Genomic DNA, 14,459 nt, shown 5'->3' with positions numbered 1-14,459 from the left:
CATTATGTACACTACATTTGCTAGTTTGAAGGACAAGTAATTTAATAAATTCCTGGGTGCTTTTGCCTATCATAGAGGGAATAAGAAGGCAAAATACAGTTGCAAAAATCAGCTTGACAGAAAGGAGCAAAGATTTAGGGATTCTTTGAAATTAAAAAAAAAAACAGATATATCTTGACACTTTAGGCAAAGAGGAAAAAAGAATAAAAATGCATACATTTTTGAAATGTATAATTGAGATTATATATTTCAAAAATAATCATAGTCATTATTTATCAAATCCCACCCAGTGACATCCTCCATTGGTTCTTTCTCAACTAAACTTATGATTTCCCTGCCTTGATCAGATATCACAGTTCTTCATAGTTCACATCCATGTCCTTCCGTCCTGAACCCATAGCCTATTTACCTGTCACCCTCTTTGATTCCTATTGTACAAGAAATCCTTAATCTTGAACCAATTCCTCTGTTCCTCTAATTTCTTGAGGAAACAACCCACTCTTCCCTGAAAGGCCATTTTCCTGATTTTATCTTTCCATATTGATTTAAATAGTACATAAATATGATATTCCTTGGTATCTCACAATTCCTCTGCTTAATTTTTATTTCTTCTTAATTATCATGAGCATTACTGAAGTGGGTTACACCTAGTCGGATCAGCAAATAGTACTGGCAATAATAATCATAGCTATTTTATTCATTAAGAACTTTCTGTGTGCCAGAAAAATCCACAAAACTCCACAAAAGATGTAGTTCACTTAGTGTTGTAGAGCATAAAAGTCAGTATATAGCAAGGTAAAATGACTTTCTTTAGTAACCTGGTCTTTCAGGCTTTAAGACCTATTCTTTTTTGCTACTCCACAAACATTTTAATTCTGCTCCTCATTGTCACAAAGTGATATACCTAAACTTCAAAGGGATTACGTTGTTCCCCTACTTAAAACTCTCCAAGACCAAATTTCTGAGACTGGTGTCCATGATATGGCTCTCTAACTCCATTTTTGCCCAGTCATTGTTCCTGCATTACACTCTGGTTTTATCAATATGCTTGAAGCTCCCTGAACAAACTAAGTGACTTTATGTTCTCTATTTCTGTTCATACAGTTTTCTCTGTCCAGAATATGCTTCCTATCTTTGACTCATCCTTCAAAGTGTCCACTTTTGGGGATAGCTCAAGCAGGCTACAAGCTACTGGGATTCTGCAGTAATTTAAGAGTATTTCAACATGATTCGAATCATTCAAATCATGATTTGAATCATGTTGAAATAGGCCCTTAATGTTCATTTCCCCCCAAATCAATCTATAAGCCCTTGGACAGAGCGGGAATGATAATACTTTCATTTTATGTCCACCCTGCTTCCACGACAGTGAACAGAGTCTGAGATAACCACACAAGCAAATTGACATAGAAAGAAGGATCACTTTCCAAACCCATAATTATTTCTTCATTGTGGAACAAATGTGCCCTCAATCTAAACTTTTAAGATCTTATGCCATCTTGTCTCTCTCCCTCTCTCCTTTTTTTTCTCTTCCAGGAAGCCATTGGTTTCTTACAGAGAACATCCCAACTTTTGTGGATTGGGTCATGCAGACCAACTACCATATTTATAAATGAACATCTTTATAATTTCTCTTATAGCCAGTTTTGTCAGCAGCAAAATTCATATTTATTATGAAAATAAATGTTTAATATCTTTAGCAATCAAAATGGAAATACAAATCAAAACTACACTAAGATTTCATTTCACTCCAGTTAAAATGGCAACCATCAAGAATATGAATGCTAATAAATGCTGGTAAGGATATAAGAGAAAAAGAATACTTATACATTGTTGGCAGGATTGCAAATTAGTACCACCACTACGAAAATCAGTAGAAGGATTCCTCAAAAGTCTAGGAATGGAACCACCATATGATTCAGTTTTATTATTCCTTAGTATATATATAGAAGAATTAAACTCATCATACTATAGTGATACATGCATACTCATGTTTATAGCAATGCAATTCAAAATGGCCAAGTTTTAGGAACAGCCTATGTGCCCAACACCAGATGAATAGATAAAGAAAATGTGGTATATAAACACTATGGAGCTTTATTCAACTATAAAGAAAAATGAAGTTATGTCATTTATAGGAAAATGAATGGAATTTGACAAAAATTATGTTAAGCAAAAGAAGCCAAACTCAGAAAGTCAAGGGTCATGTGTTTTCTCTCATATGTAGAAGCTAGAGATAAAAGGGGGAAAATGTGTGTTTGAGGAGACTTCATGAAATTAAAAGGGAGACTAGGACAGTAGAGGAAGGGAACCAGGAAGAGGGAAGAGGAAAGGGAAAGGGAAGTACTGGGAATGATTATGTTATGTGCATGAATGGGCATTCCCAATGAATCCCCCTATTATGTATAATTAAAATATACCAATAAAAATTAAATTTTAAAATCATTTTGATGGCTTTTCATTGTTAGGCTTTCTGGTTCTCCTTTTCCTTAAGGATGCTAACCTCCATCTTATCTCTATAATAGTCACTCACTCATTGAGGAATTCCCTGCCATCACCTCCCCCCATCCCCTGGCTCCTGCCCTCATGCTCTGTAACAGTATGCTCTAACTCAAAGGGAAATGGCAACTTAATATTTACTAAATGGACTATAGTGCCAGAAGCTGTGTTAGGCACCCTATATGTATATATCATTTAATCTTCTCAACAATTCAAGAACATATATTTATTAATCTCCTATTTCTTTACATCAACCCAATCTTCACTCTACTTTATGGGTAGCTCTAATGTTCTTAACCTATTAAGTCTCAGTTTTCCATTCTGAGAACCTAATAATCATTTCAAAATTACCACAAGTGGTACATTTGTTGCTCAAGTTAAGCTTTTATAGATGTTCTACCTCTTGGACAATGGGACTAAATGGATTAAGCAAAGATCATTTAGAGACCATATATTTTATTCTTTCACCCTTGCAATTCCATGGTGAATCATTCTGTCAGAGGAAATTAGCTTTGTATCCATCTGGAGGTTATTCCTTACCACAAGCAGACACAAATGGAGTCCATGTTTCTTCATTTTATTCCTACAAAAAATTTCTCTTTCAGTTTGTATTAGGGTACTAATAAGATTCTTTTCTTAATATTTTTTTTAGCTTTAAGTGGACACAATATCATTATTTTACATTTATGTTGTGCTGACGATCAAACCCAGTGCCTCATGAATGCTAGGTGAGTACTCTATCACTAAACCAAAACCTCAGCCCACTAATAAGATTCTTTATTAATATGTTTCTCTCTTCCCCCTAGTTCATCAACTCCTGAAGCAAATGGATCATGTTCTATTTGTATCCATATTCATCTCCTGTTCCTGCTACACTGTATAAAGTTTAGCAAATTTTAATAAGTGTTTGCTAAATGCAGACTCATTATCTTCTCTACTTTAAAAGTTTGTTTAGACACAGAAGATCTATCGCACATTTTCATTTTTGTGAAATGTTAAGAACAGACAAATTGATAGAGACAGAAATTAGATTAGTAGTTGCCCAGGATGGAAGGAGGTAAAATTAGGCACAAGAAATGTGAATTGATTAGTAATGGATAAAGGGTATGTTTTAGAGAGGTGTGGTAGTAGTATAACCTGTGAATATGCTTAAAAAAATTAAGGCTGGCCATGCACTCAGAAAAAAAGAAGAATATGTCCTGTTGTTTCTTCTTCTTTTCATTATTTTCAACAGCTTATTGAGGTACAAGTCACATACCATATGATCCTTCCTTATTAATACAGGTCACTCTGCTACAAACCTTTCAAAAATAGACTGTTGTATTTAATTTGGTATCCAGGGTCTAGCACAGTATTCCAAAGTTGGCAAATACTCACTTCATGAATGAGAGACCCATAGCTCTGAATTTATTACTAGTAATATTCCTAAGCTATATTTGGGCTAAATATATTTTGTTTACTTGGTGGGCTCAAACCACTATTTATAAAATAATTTCTGTAGTAAAATTTATATTCAAAGCAAAAAAATAAAATCTACCAGGAATCTTCTAAAACTTTCTACTCGTAAATAAATAATTTATTACCAACATCCCTGCTACCTTCCAGATAAATATCTGTGTTCTTTAGAAACACTTCATTTTTTTTTATTAAAAAGTCCAGAATGTTCTACCATCTGGGCTGTGAAAAACTATTCCTGATTGAAGGACTTTTGAGGATGATGGACATCTTCAAGACAAATTTAATACTTTTATAGGATAGCTTTTCTTTTCATTAAGCTCTCGGAGTAGACAGAAAATAAAAGAATTAGAATTTTAAGAAAACTGCTGTTGAATAAGTCAGTGCACCCATGGAGAGCCCCTTACACCAGTTCACAGCTCTCTCTAATCCACAGGGAGCTTTTTTCCATATTTTGTATACTGTACTTTAAGTTCCATTGCAATTTGTTTCATAGAAGGTGATATAAATGAATGCATTAGTGTCAAATGTCATCTATCAAAAACACCAAGTATTTTATCAAAAAATTATTGGTGCATTATATTTATACATAATAGTGGGATTATTCATTGTGACATATTTGTGCATATACTATTGAAGTAATATTTCCAATAAACCTCATAATAATATATTCTCTGGCCTAATGTTAACATCAATAATTATTGAACCCAGCATCAAACAATTTTAAGATCTATATATTGGCTTCACTTGGAATATGGAATACTTTATGTAATTTCCAAATAAGTAGCCCATTCCTCAATTCCTAGGAATTGAAACAACAGCATCATCTTTACTTTGTTTTAGAGAATTGCAGTCACAAGAGATTACATCAAGAGATTATATGGTTCTATGTTCAAAGTCAAAGAAAAAATTTTAATATCATTTTGGCCAGGCACAATGGCCCATGCCTCAAATCCCAGAAGGCTGAACCAGAAGGATTGAGAGTTCAAAGCCAGCCTTAGCAACTTAGCCAGGTCCTAAGCTGCTAAGAGCCAAGTATATGATGCATGGCATTTTTGGTAGAAAGGTGACGCCAGCTAGCCATTGAGATGATATGATTATGTTAAGATTTGCATTCATATGGATATTGGACTCCTGCTGTTCACCTAGGCCGGCTACGGGACTCCTGGAGAGTTCCCATTGGTTGGGGAAGTACAGTAGGAGGGAGTTCCGGGGGAGGAACTCTCTCTGCGGTCCGGGAGGAGGCCACGTGGGTGGAAAAAATCTTCCCGGGCGGTACGGGACATTGGCGGCAGTTTCAAAAAATAAACTTTGTTCCTGCTTGAGTGGCTCGTGATTTTGTGCCCAGCCAGACTGCGGCACTAAGCAACTCAGCGAGACCCTGTCTCTAAATAAACTGTAAAAAAGGGTTAGGATGTGGCTCAGTGATTATGAACCTCTGGGTTTAATCCCTGGTACAAAAAAAATGGTAATTTTGTCTCTAATTCTCTACTATCAGATTAATATCCATTTCATTAGGTGATGGTGTTATTAAAATTGTTAAAATCCTCTTATGTAAATTTGGAGCAAAATCACATGCCATACAAAAGTACACTGAAGATATTTATCTCACTGATGTGTGAATATAATTCTTACCACTTCATAAAGAGTTTTTAATGTGACCAAATTAGTCCATCATTTAGAAAGTAACTTTCATCTATTTGATGTACTTACAAGCTTCTTCAGGCAGAGCTCACGCGTTCTATTGATCAATTCACCTACAGTGGCTTACTCCTAGACAAAACTTTAATGTATACAAAATGACTGATTGAATAGATAAAGAAAGAAATAATTTGGGTACTTTGAAGGTTTAAAATGCATAATTGGCCATTTTTCATGTAATTGCTTACCTCTTCTAGTTGGCATGCTTTGATAACACTCCTGTATCTATACTCATCATAGGAAACACCAAAGATAATATTTTCTTTGATGGTACCAGGCATGATCCAGGAAAACTGAGAGCAAAATGAAATTCTTCCACTGTGCTTAATTTTACCCTCTGAAGGCTCCAGTTCTCCCAGAATCATCATTAGAAGTGAAGTCTAGAAATAAAAATCATTGTTATTAAGTTACTTGATCAAATCACTATCAGTATTCACTTACTTTCAAATGATCATACTAAACAGAAATATATATTCTGATTTCTAAAGATTCAAACACATTTGATTTAAAATGTTCTAAGTACTACCTGTTTCAGGTAATCTGCTATGCACAAAAGATACAAAGGAATGAAAGAGACAATGACAACACACAGTGTCAGTGTTGTGATAGAGGATCTCGTAAAAGGGGCACCTACTTCAGATTACTGGGGTGGATCTGCAGAAGGTCTAGGAAAGATTAGTAATAGCTGACCCTTATTGAGTGCTCACTCTACTGGCTGCTGGCTTTAACCACTTGTGCTTTTAATTTATACATTATTTGCAACAGCATTACAAAGTAGATGCAGTATTATCATCTCATAAAGGAGAGACTAGGCAAAAAGAGGAAGAGTCAGGCAATGTTGTTCCAAGAGACTTCTCTGAAGTATACGATTATTCAGAGATGGTAACCCAAAAGAACTATCAGTGAACAAAGATGTGAACTGAAATTGAAAGTAATGAGAAAATTAGAGTTAAAGAACAGAAATCAAGTAAGTTATATGCCCTGACAATAAGATAAGTTAAAAAATAAAAAATATATAGAGATATAAAAAACAAAGGAAATAGGGCATATAAATAGGGCAAAGGAAAAGTAGGGTATAGAGGAAATTTGCTGATTGCCTTATCAAGAAAAGCTGCAAATCAAAGGATATCACTTAAAGTTAACAATTCTAGTCATACAAACATATTTATCAATACAAAAAGAAATGTTTAGATAATACTATTCACTACAATCAAGTCAGAGAAAAGAAGGTAGCAGAGGAAGAAAAAAACACTGATTTTATCAGAGCTCATCTGAGTGACATAGAATAAAAGATTTAACATGAGTTATTTTTTCTTTCGTTTTTGTACCAGGTATTGAACCCAGGGGTGCTTAACCACTGAGCAACATTCACAGCCCATTTTTTTAATTTTTATTTTGAGACAGGGTCTCATTAAGTTGCTTAGGGCCTCACTAAGTGGCTGAGGCTGGCTTTGAACTCACAGTCCTCCTGCCTCAGCTTCCCAGCTGCTGGGATTACAGGCATGAGCCACCATGCCCAGCTATAAAGTTATTCTTATAAATATAACTGCTAAAACAAATATACACATTTTCTTTAAAAATCATAATATAGTCATCCCTTGGTATCTCAGGGAGATCAGTTCAATAAACCCCTGAAAACAACAAAATCCACAGGCACTTAAGTCCCTTCTATAAAATAGTGTAGTGTTTGCATGTAACTACACACATTCTCCCATATACCTTAAAATCATTTCTAATTTAATACAAATCCCACGTAAGTAGTTGTTACGCTTACTATTGAGGGAATGACAAGAAAATGTTTATACATGTTCAGTAAAGACACAACATTTTCTTTTAATGTCTTTGAAGTTGTTTGAATCCAAGGGTACAGAACCCACAGATATGGATGGTTATGTATGTATGTATATTCAATTATATTTTTATTCAATTTCTTATCTCCTAAAATTTCAAAAGGCTGATAAAACCCTTTGCCAATTTATATTTTTGTTTAAAAAGTACAAAGATATGAGCTAATAGCTTGCTTTATACATCTGATGTCCAGTTACAGAGTCAAGCTAAAACTCAGTACCAGAGCTGGACAAGGACGCGTGATATAAACAATGGGTTGTCAGGGTTTATCAACAAGGCCAAATGATTGCTTCAGTTATTGTTGAGAAAAAGAAGGACTAAAATCCCCAGACCTCAGGGAGTCCCTATGCCACCTTCCACTCAAAGGCAGTGGTGGTATAGACTCCTACACCAGTGCGATTTCATAAAGTAACCCAAAGTAGCCTACAAAATACAGGACACTTTATATGGGTTGGAATAACAAAAAAAAAAAAAAGCATTTTCCTATAGATGTTCAATTAAAATGGTGAAAAGCACCTATTGTGTGCTAAGCCCTATAATGATACTTGGGCTAGAAAAATGAAGAAGTCATAGTTCCTTTTCAGTCTAGATGATTATAATAGAGAAGTGATAAAATTGAACATGAATTTATCATTTAGTCAATAAAATAGTATCTTAATTTGCTGAAACTTTGGAAAATTCAGAAATGTAAACTGAACCTCAATCTCAAGAGATAACAACTTGATATGTGCTTTTCTTCCCACTATTTGATTACTAAAAGCAATGCTGTGAAGTCAGTCTTCTTGGTGTTTTTAGTATCTCTCCAGAAATGTTTTAATATGTATGTAATCAATATATGTATTTTCATTGTTCCCCACCTTCTTTTCATATAAAAAGTGCATTATATATAGACAGGTTTTTTTTCATTGCTTTTATCAATTATACATCCTGGAGAACTTTTCATACTCAAAACATCAAGAACATCAACATACATAGAGTGTACTATGGTCAGGAGAATTTTATGTAAAATCTCTATAAATATACTAGGCTATGTCATACAAGTGGAAGAATTATTAGGTTATTTTAAGGCTTTTGGTACAAATTACCAAATTGAGTGAGATAAAATGTAACTCAAAATGTTAAAATTTTCAGTTATTCAATCTTAATTTTTATCTAGATCTTTAATCCAAATGATAAAATATCTCTTTCTTAACAGTACAAAAAGGTAGCCTTCTAGGTGAGGTTGGCAAACTATTTCTCAGAAGTGTGCAATTATTCCTAGGAGACCACTGGCTTCCTCAACTGTCTTCATAGTTACTCCCTGTTAAGATGTAGCTGCAGCTCCAGCCAGTAATTATCTGCTCATCAATTTTTAAAGGAACTGCCTGAAATTTATTTGCTGGTAAGTCTTGCAGTTTACAATTCCAAATCTATTTTTGTACATCTTTCATGGAATTGATCTTCAAAACATAAACAATTAATTTTTAAAATACCATGAAACACACATTCCATCCTGTCACAAGCAAACATCCTTGTGGAGATCATCTCTAACCTTTCTAGTATCAGTTCCTCCTCTGGTGTCATTTTCTTTTCAGAGTGAAAATTGCAATATTATATAAGAAATAGAAGAAAAAAATAACATGCTGAATTGATTTTTTTAAAGAAGAAAATGCACAACTATAACTACATTATTTAAAAGACCTGTGTGACATGTAGGGAAACAACTGGAGAAAAATAAGCAAATGTATTACTAACACTGTGGACACTACATACATGGGCAAGAAGTTTTCTGTGGGATCCCCCCTGCAAAATCTCAGACTGAATTCTTCAAAATACTGTTCTCCCCATCCTAAATATAAATATATAATTGCCTTTCAGAAGTCTTTAATTTCTATTTTTATTGACATTTTTACCTTGTAGAATCACTGCTCCTTCCTTTTATACTTACTTTTTTTTTCTTTCTGACTTATGTCCTTGTACAGAATTCCAGGAAGTATTTTGAAAAACTTTAAGAAATCACTAAACATTTTCTTATATTTCTAGAAAGTACCATAGCTAAAATAACAATCAAATGAGAACAAGAAACTATTTTTGTAGACTTCCAAAGCAAATACCTATTGCCCTTAGTAGCTGATTCCAGTATTAGAAAGCACCTTATTATCTTTCATTTTATTCTTTCATGTCCTTTAAATTTACCTCCTCCATGGTTAAAAGAAAAACAATGTTTTTCATTAACTGCATGATAGCTCATACCCTTGAAAATCACTATGTCTCCTCCTGGAAAATAAAGTTCAATCCTTAAGCTATTTTTCCTTCTAACCTAATAGATTTTGTCAGATATATTTCCACATATCCTGAATTTATATAATAAGTTGTTCTTGGGTATGGGTGGGGACTGGGGGAGGATGACCACTAAAGAAATTAACATTTTCTCAAAAAATTCATTTTTTATCATGTAGTATAAGCAAATATGAATCATTTTCCAAAATTCTAATGTCAACAAAATGGAGACCTTTTTAAAAATTATGAGTTTACTGAAGTCAAATTTAAGTGATGATTTTTTTTTCAATAGTTCCTAAAAACTGATAAAAATATATGATTCATTTGCTCACTAAAGTTATTGAAACCTGTCACATGTGTTGAACACTATGCAAAATATAAAGATGTAGGAAAAGTTACTGGGAAACATAAAAGGAAATTAAAAGCAAGGGGAATTTATCAGTGAAACAATTTATATTATAAGAGAAACTACACCCAAGTATTCTGATTCCCTTTAAGAATTTCTACAGAATACCTTCTTACACTACAAACTAGAAAAAAGTGAAAAGAAGAAATGCATGCCAAATTAAGTTGTTAACATTGAGGAATAAAAGAGGCTACCTTGCCTGCTCCGGTAGATCCAGTAACTGCCAATAATTGTCCTTTTTCTATCTTGAAGTTGATATCTTTCAACACAGGGGCACCAAGGAGGGAGAAGTTACTGAAGAAGAGGCTGTTGTCACCATTGGAAATTTTTCTATTGTTATTATTTAGTTTTGCTTTCTCAAGTAATTCCCCAAATCCCTGTTTAAAAATGAATAAAAGACATAAAAGGTAGGCTTTTTAGGTAATTTATGAATACTTTTATGTATGAGTGGTTTGAAAATCACATGGCACAAAATCCATTACAAAGTGTACATTATTACTTAATAGTACATAATTGCAGAGAACTTCATTTCTAGAGTACATGATTCCAAACATCTGAAAATTATAAGCCCAATATTTAACTGGAACAAAATTGCCCTTTTCCAGAACTTCGCCTATTATCAAACTTCAATGCCAATTTAAATTAATTAAAGACTGAATATACATATACACACATCCCTTCTCCTTTAGGCTGTATACATACAAGTTATTATTCAATCCTCAGCATAATATATAGAGTAGATTTTATAATCTTCCTCTTTCAAAGCTGTAGGCACTGAATCAGAAAGGTTGAATAACCCAAGTCACATAAACAGTAAGATACAGGTAGACTTACAACCCAAATCTGACTTCTATCACACTATCACACAGGTAGCTCCCCTCCTCTGAGAAGCTCAAAGGATTCTTTAATTATGTTGACTATAAATGAGATGAAATTGAAAGGTGACTCGAATGGAACATTTGCCTCCATGGAACATTTGGGGTAGTGGTCTTCAAACCAATGTAAACAGACCTAAAGATTGATCAGGAGAAAGCTGGTACACCTGGTTTCAAGGAAATCTATTTTCAGAACTCAACAGCCAAAGGCATTCTTTCCTAAAATTAAGTTGCCTAAAAATTTTCCTGCTGTCATTTCTCCTAAGCCACTTCCATCTCACAATTGTCCTTCTCTCTTTATTCATAAGCAATAGCCTTCTCACTAAGCAACAGTGTGCTGGTCTTGCTATGTTGGACTCTCCAGAGCATAAAATCCTCTGGGACTGAAAAAACAAAGGATCCATAAAGGAAGGGTTTTCTCTTGAAAGAGGGTCAGGGTCCCATAAAAGCAAAGCCAGAAATATTGAAGAAGGCAGCATTTTATTTCACCCAGATTTCAAACTTAAGGCAATCAATGTGTATTATCTTAGAATCAAATTTCGGAAATGAGTGAGGAATAAGGCATTTTAACTAATTGTTTAATTAATTATTTAATTTTATTAGCACTTAATATAGATTATTAACTATCTGTAGTTTCAAGTCACATTTTTTGGATAAAAAACAAGTCATATTTAGCTAACTGGCTTGGTAATTTCATAAATTTATTTATTTTCCATAAGTTGAACACACTAAAGCTGCAGCACCAAAGTGTTGACAAAAATCTATTTAATATATTTAGATAATATACAATAAACAGGAAATAATATCCTTCACTACCACGTAAATCTATGTTGAAACATTTGCAAGTCAACTTAAAAATTCATCAGATGTGCACAGTTTTTCAACATTCTTTTAGAGTACATAAAAGCAATGAAGCTCAAAGACTATTGCTTCTTGTTTTGATATAAGTGGCTAATATCAGTCAGCACATAATTAAAAGCAGAGCTTTCATGGAGTGGTCAGTGAAGTCTTTTAAAATGAGGCAAAGACATCTGTTAATCTCTTATTCATGTGTATCTAATAGATATTTATCGAACACCACCTCTGCATTATAGTCCACTTCAAAAATCTCACATGGGAGAATAACATATAAAATAGATATTAATATTGTGGTGCGTGTGGTACTACAATTAAAAGGCACATGAAGTACCATGGGAATACATCTGAGAGAGCAAACAACTCAACCTTGACCAAATAAATGACATACGCACTAGCTATGAACGATGGAAGTAGAATTGCACAAGACCAAGAAATGGTTAGAGGTGTTCCTGGAAGACAGATCTGAACACACAAAAAAACAAAATATGCCTCAAAAATAGTGAGTGAATGGGTTACTAACAAAGGCTGTTAATGAACTTTGGGTAGCTATGCTTAGAAGCAGGACTTTTATCTAATAAGGACTTGGATCAATGGAAGATTGCTGTTACTAAAGTCTCTTATTTTGATCACAAAAGACAGTTATTTCAAGAAAGCAGAAAATAGAAACTGCTTGTCATGTACCACTGAGAAATAACCATATTTAATGTTTCAGTTGATAACCCTCTACTCTTTTACAAATATAAATATGGTATTTATTTACATTTATAAGCATATATATTATTTTCAGAACATTCATAAAAATTATATGTAAGGCTTGTGACCTATTTTATGATGTTATAAATCATAACTATTTTCACATAGCATTAAGTCTTCTTAACATACTTTTAAAATGCAGGATATGTCACAGAGTGTAAACTATAAACAGTTCTCTATCTGGTGGTTTCTCTTTTAATTTAATACATCTGGGACACATGTACTTTGCTACACCTTGAGGCACATATTTTTTTTTATTGTTTGGTATAAATTCCCACAAGAAGAATTTCCAGAGCTAAATGTATGAAAAATTTCATGTCTTTCAAAAAATAGTTCCACATTATCCTCCAGCCAACATATGAGAGTGCTCGTTTTCAGGAACCCTCATCAACACTGGCAGTTGGGTTTTGGTTTGGCTGTGTGTGCGTGTGTGTAGTTGTGTATGTGAAAATGGAATCTCACTATTGATTTTATATTTATTTTATTTCTACTATGACTGAGCATTTTCCATGTTTAGGGGATCCCTGCAGTTTGGGGAGAATGGTCACAGTACTCTGTGCCTAGATTCCAGCCTTTTCTTCACTTTCTCAACTAGATGGGTAAAGTTTGACAAGCCATGACAGTCTTAGACATTACAGCTTCTATTTGCTGAGTTGAATGCACTAAAGGAGGTGACATGTTTGAAAGCATTTTGTATATAGTAAAGCAACAGTCCTTTTTTTTTTTTTTTTAAGTAAGTGTCAGAATGATGAGTGAAGAAGGGCTTTGGAGTCAGAGACGCCAAGGCTGTCATTTGAGCTATATGCTAGCTAGTTGAGCAACCTTGTTCTAACTATTCAAACTCTCTAAGCCTTGACTTCCTTATACATGAAAAGAAGTTTTTCCTACTCATAGATTTGGAGCGAGGGAGGAGTCATATATAATTCACCAGGGACTGACTTCTCAGGTGATGCCTTCAGAGGAAATGAAGAATACACTGGAACAAGTGGGTTTCTGAAGCTTGGGGAGTGGTGACTGTGAAGTGCATGAGAAGCAGGAAATTTGGAAACACATGTATGAACTTCAGGAAGAAACCAAGGCAAGAGATTTGCATTTGAGAATCATCAGCATATTGATGTCAGTGAAACCTCAGTGAGGTCACCCACAGAGACCATGAGATGCCTGAAGATGTTTGTTGGGGTGGGAACACCAGTAGCCCATCACCACAGAAGTGACAGGTAGAACAGGCTTACATGTCATGATCTTAGGCTAAAATAATTTGGATAGAGTAGCTCACTAAAGCTAAATCAAGTCATTAATTCCACAAGAAAAGAACAGTCGTAATAGATCAGTGAGGGCACAATCCATAACGCAGTGGGGAGAAGTACACTGTGAGGCAGTGAGAATAGTTTTGACAACAAAGGGAAAAAAAGTGATAAGGTTGGAAAATGAGATTCAGTGGGCACAAATTCAAGGAAAAAGGTGTTTTAACTGAAAATATTTAAATGTGAGGAGTCAATTGAGAAAAGATATTGAAATTTCTGAAGAGATTAATTACAGTTCTTCTGAGAAGCTGAAAGAAGGTACAATAATTCAAACAAGGGCAGGAGGAAGCACACATCTTTCTCTTAGACCAAAAATAAGAAGGAAAAGATAATTATGAGGTTCAAGAGAGAAGTTGGAAGCATTCTGTGATAATGGTCTCTATTTTTTCTGTATATAACAGAAGGCAAGGCCATCTACTGGGAGTGGGTGCATCCTGATAGATGTTGAAGGTTTCAGAAAAGTGGTAAAATTCTAGAACAGCTTTTAGAGAAATTATAAAG

General features: G+C 34.2%; 1 protein-coding gene across 3 annotated transcripts in view; it reads right to left on the bottom strand.

Moving 5' to 3' along the window:
- The window catches only part of Cftr (CF transmembrane conductance regulator), a 161,014-nt gene that overhangs the window by 92,544 nt on the left and 54,011 nt on the right, over window positions 1-14,459 (bottom strand). For all 3 annotated transcript variants that reach the window (XM_048786031.1, XM_048786029.1, XM_048786030.1), the window contains 2 exons: window positions 10,363-10,545; window positions 5,844-6,035 (listed from right to left, as the gene is read on the bottom strand). In XM_048786031.1, the coding sequence (XP_048641988.1) occupies window positions 5,844-6,035; window positions 10,363-10,545 (375 nt within the window). The remainder of the gene's footprint in view (window positions 1-5,843; window positions 6,036-10,362; window positions 10,546-14,459) is intronic.

Source organism: Marmota marmota, unplaced genomic scaffold (assembly GCF_001458135.2).
Source record: "Marmota marmota marmota unplaced genomic scaffold, marMar, whole genome shotgun sequence".
NCBI classification, from domain to species: domain Eukaryota; kingdom Metazoa; phylum Chordata; class Mammalia; order Rodentia; family Sciuridae; genus Marmota; species Marmota marmota.
Note: the sequence above shows the minus strand (reverse complement) of the source record. Positions and strands in the feature narration are given on the sequence as shown.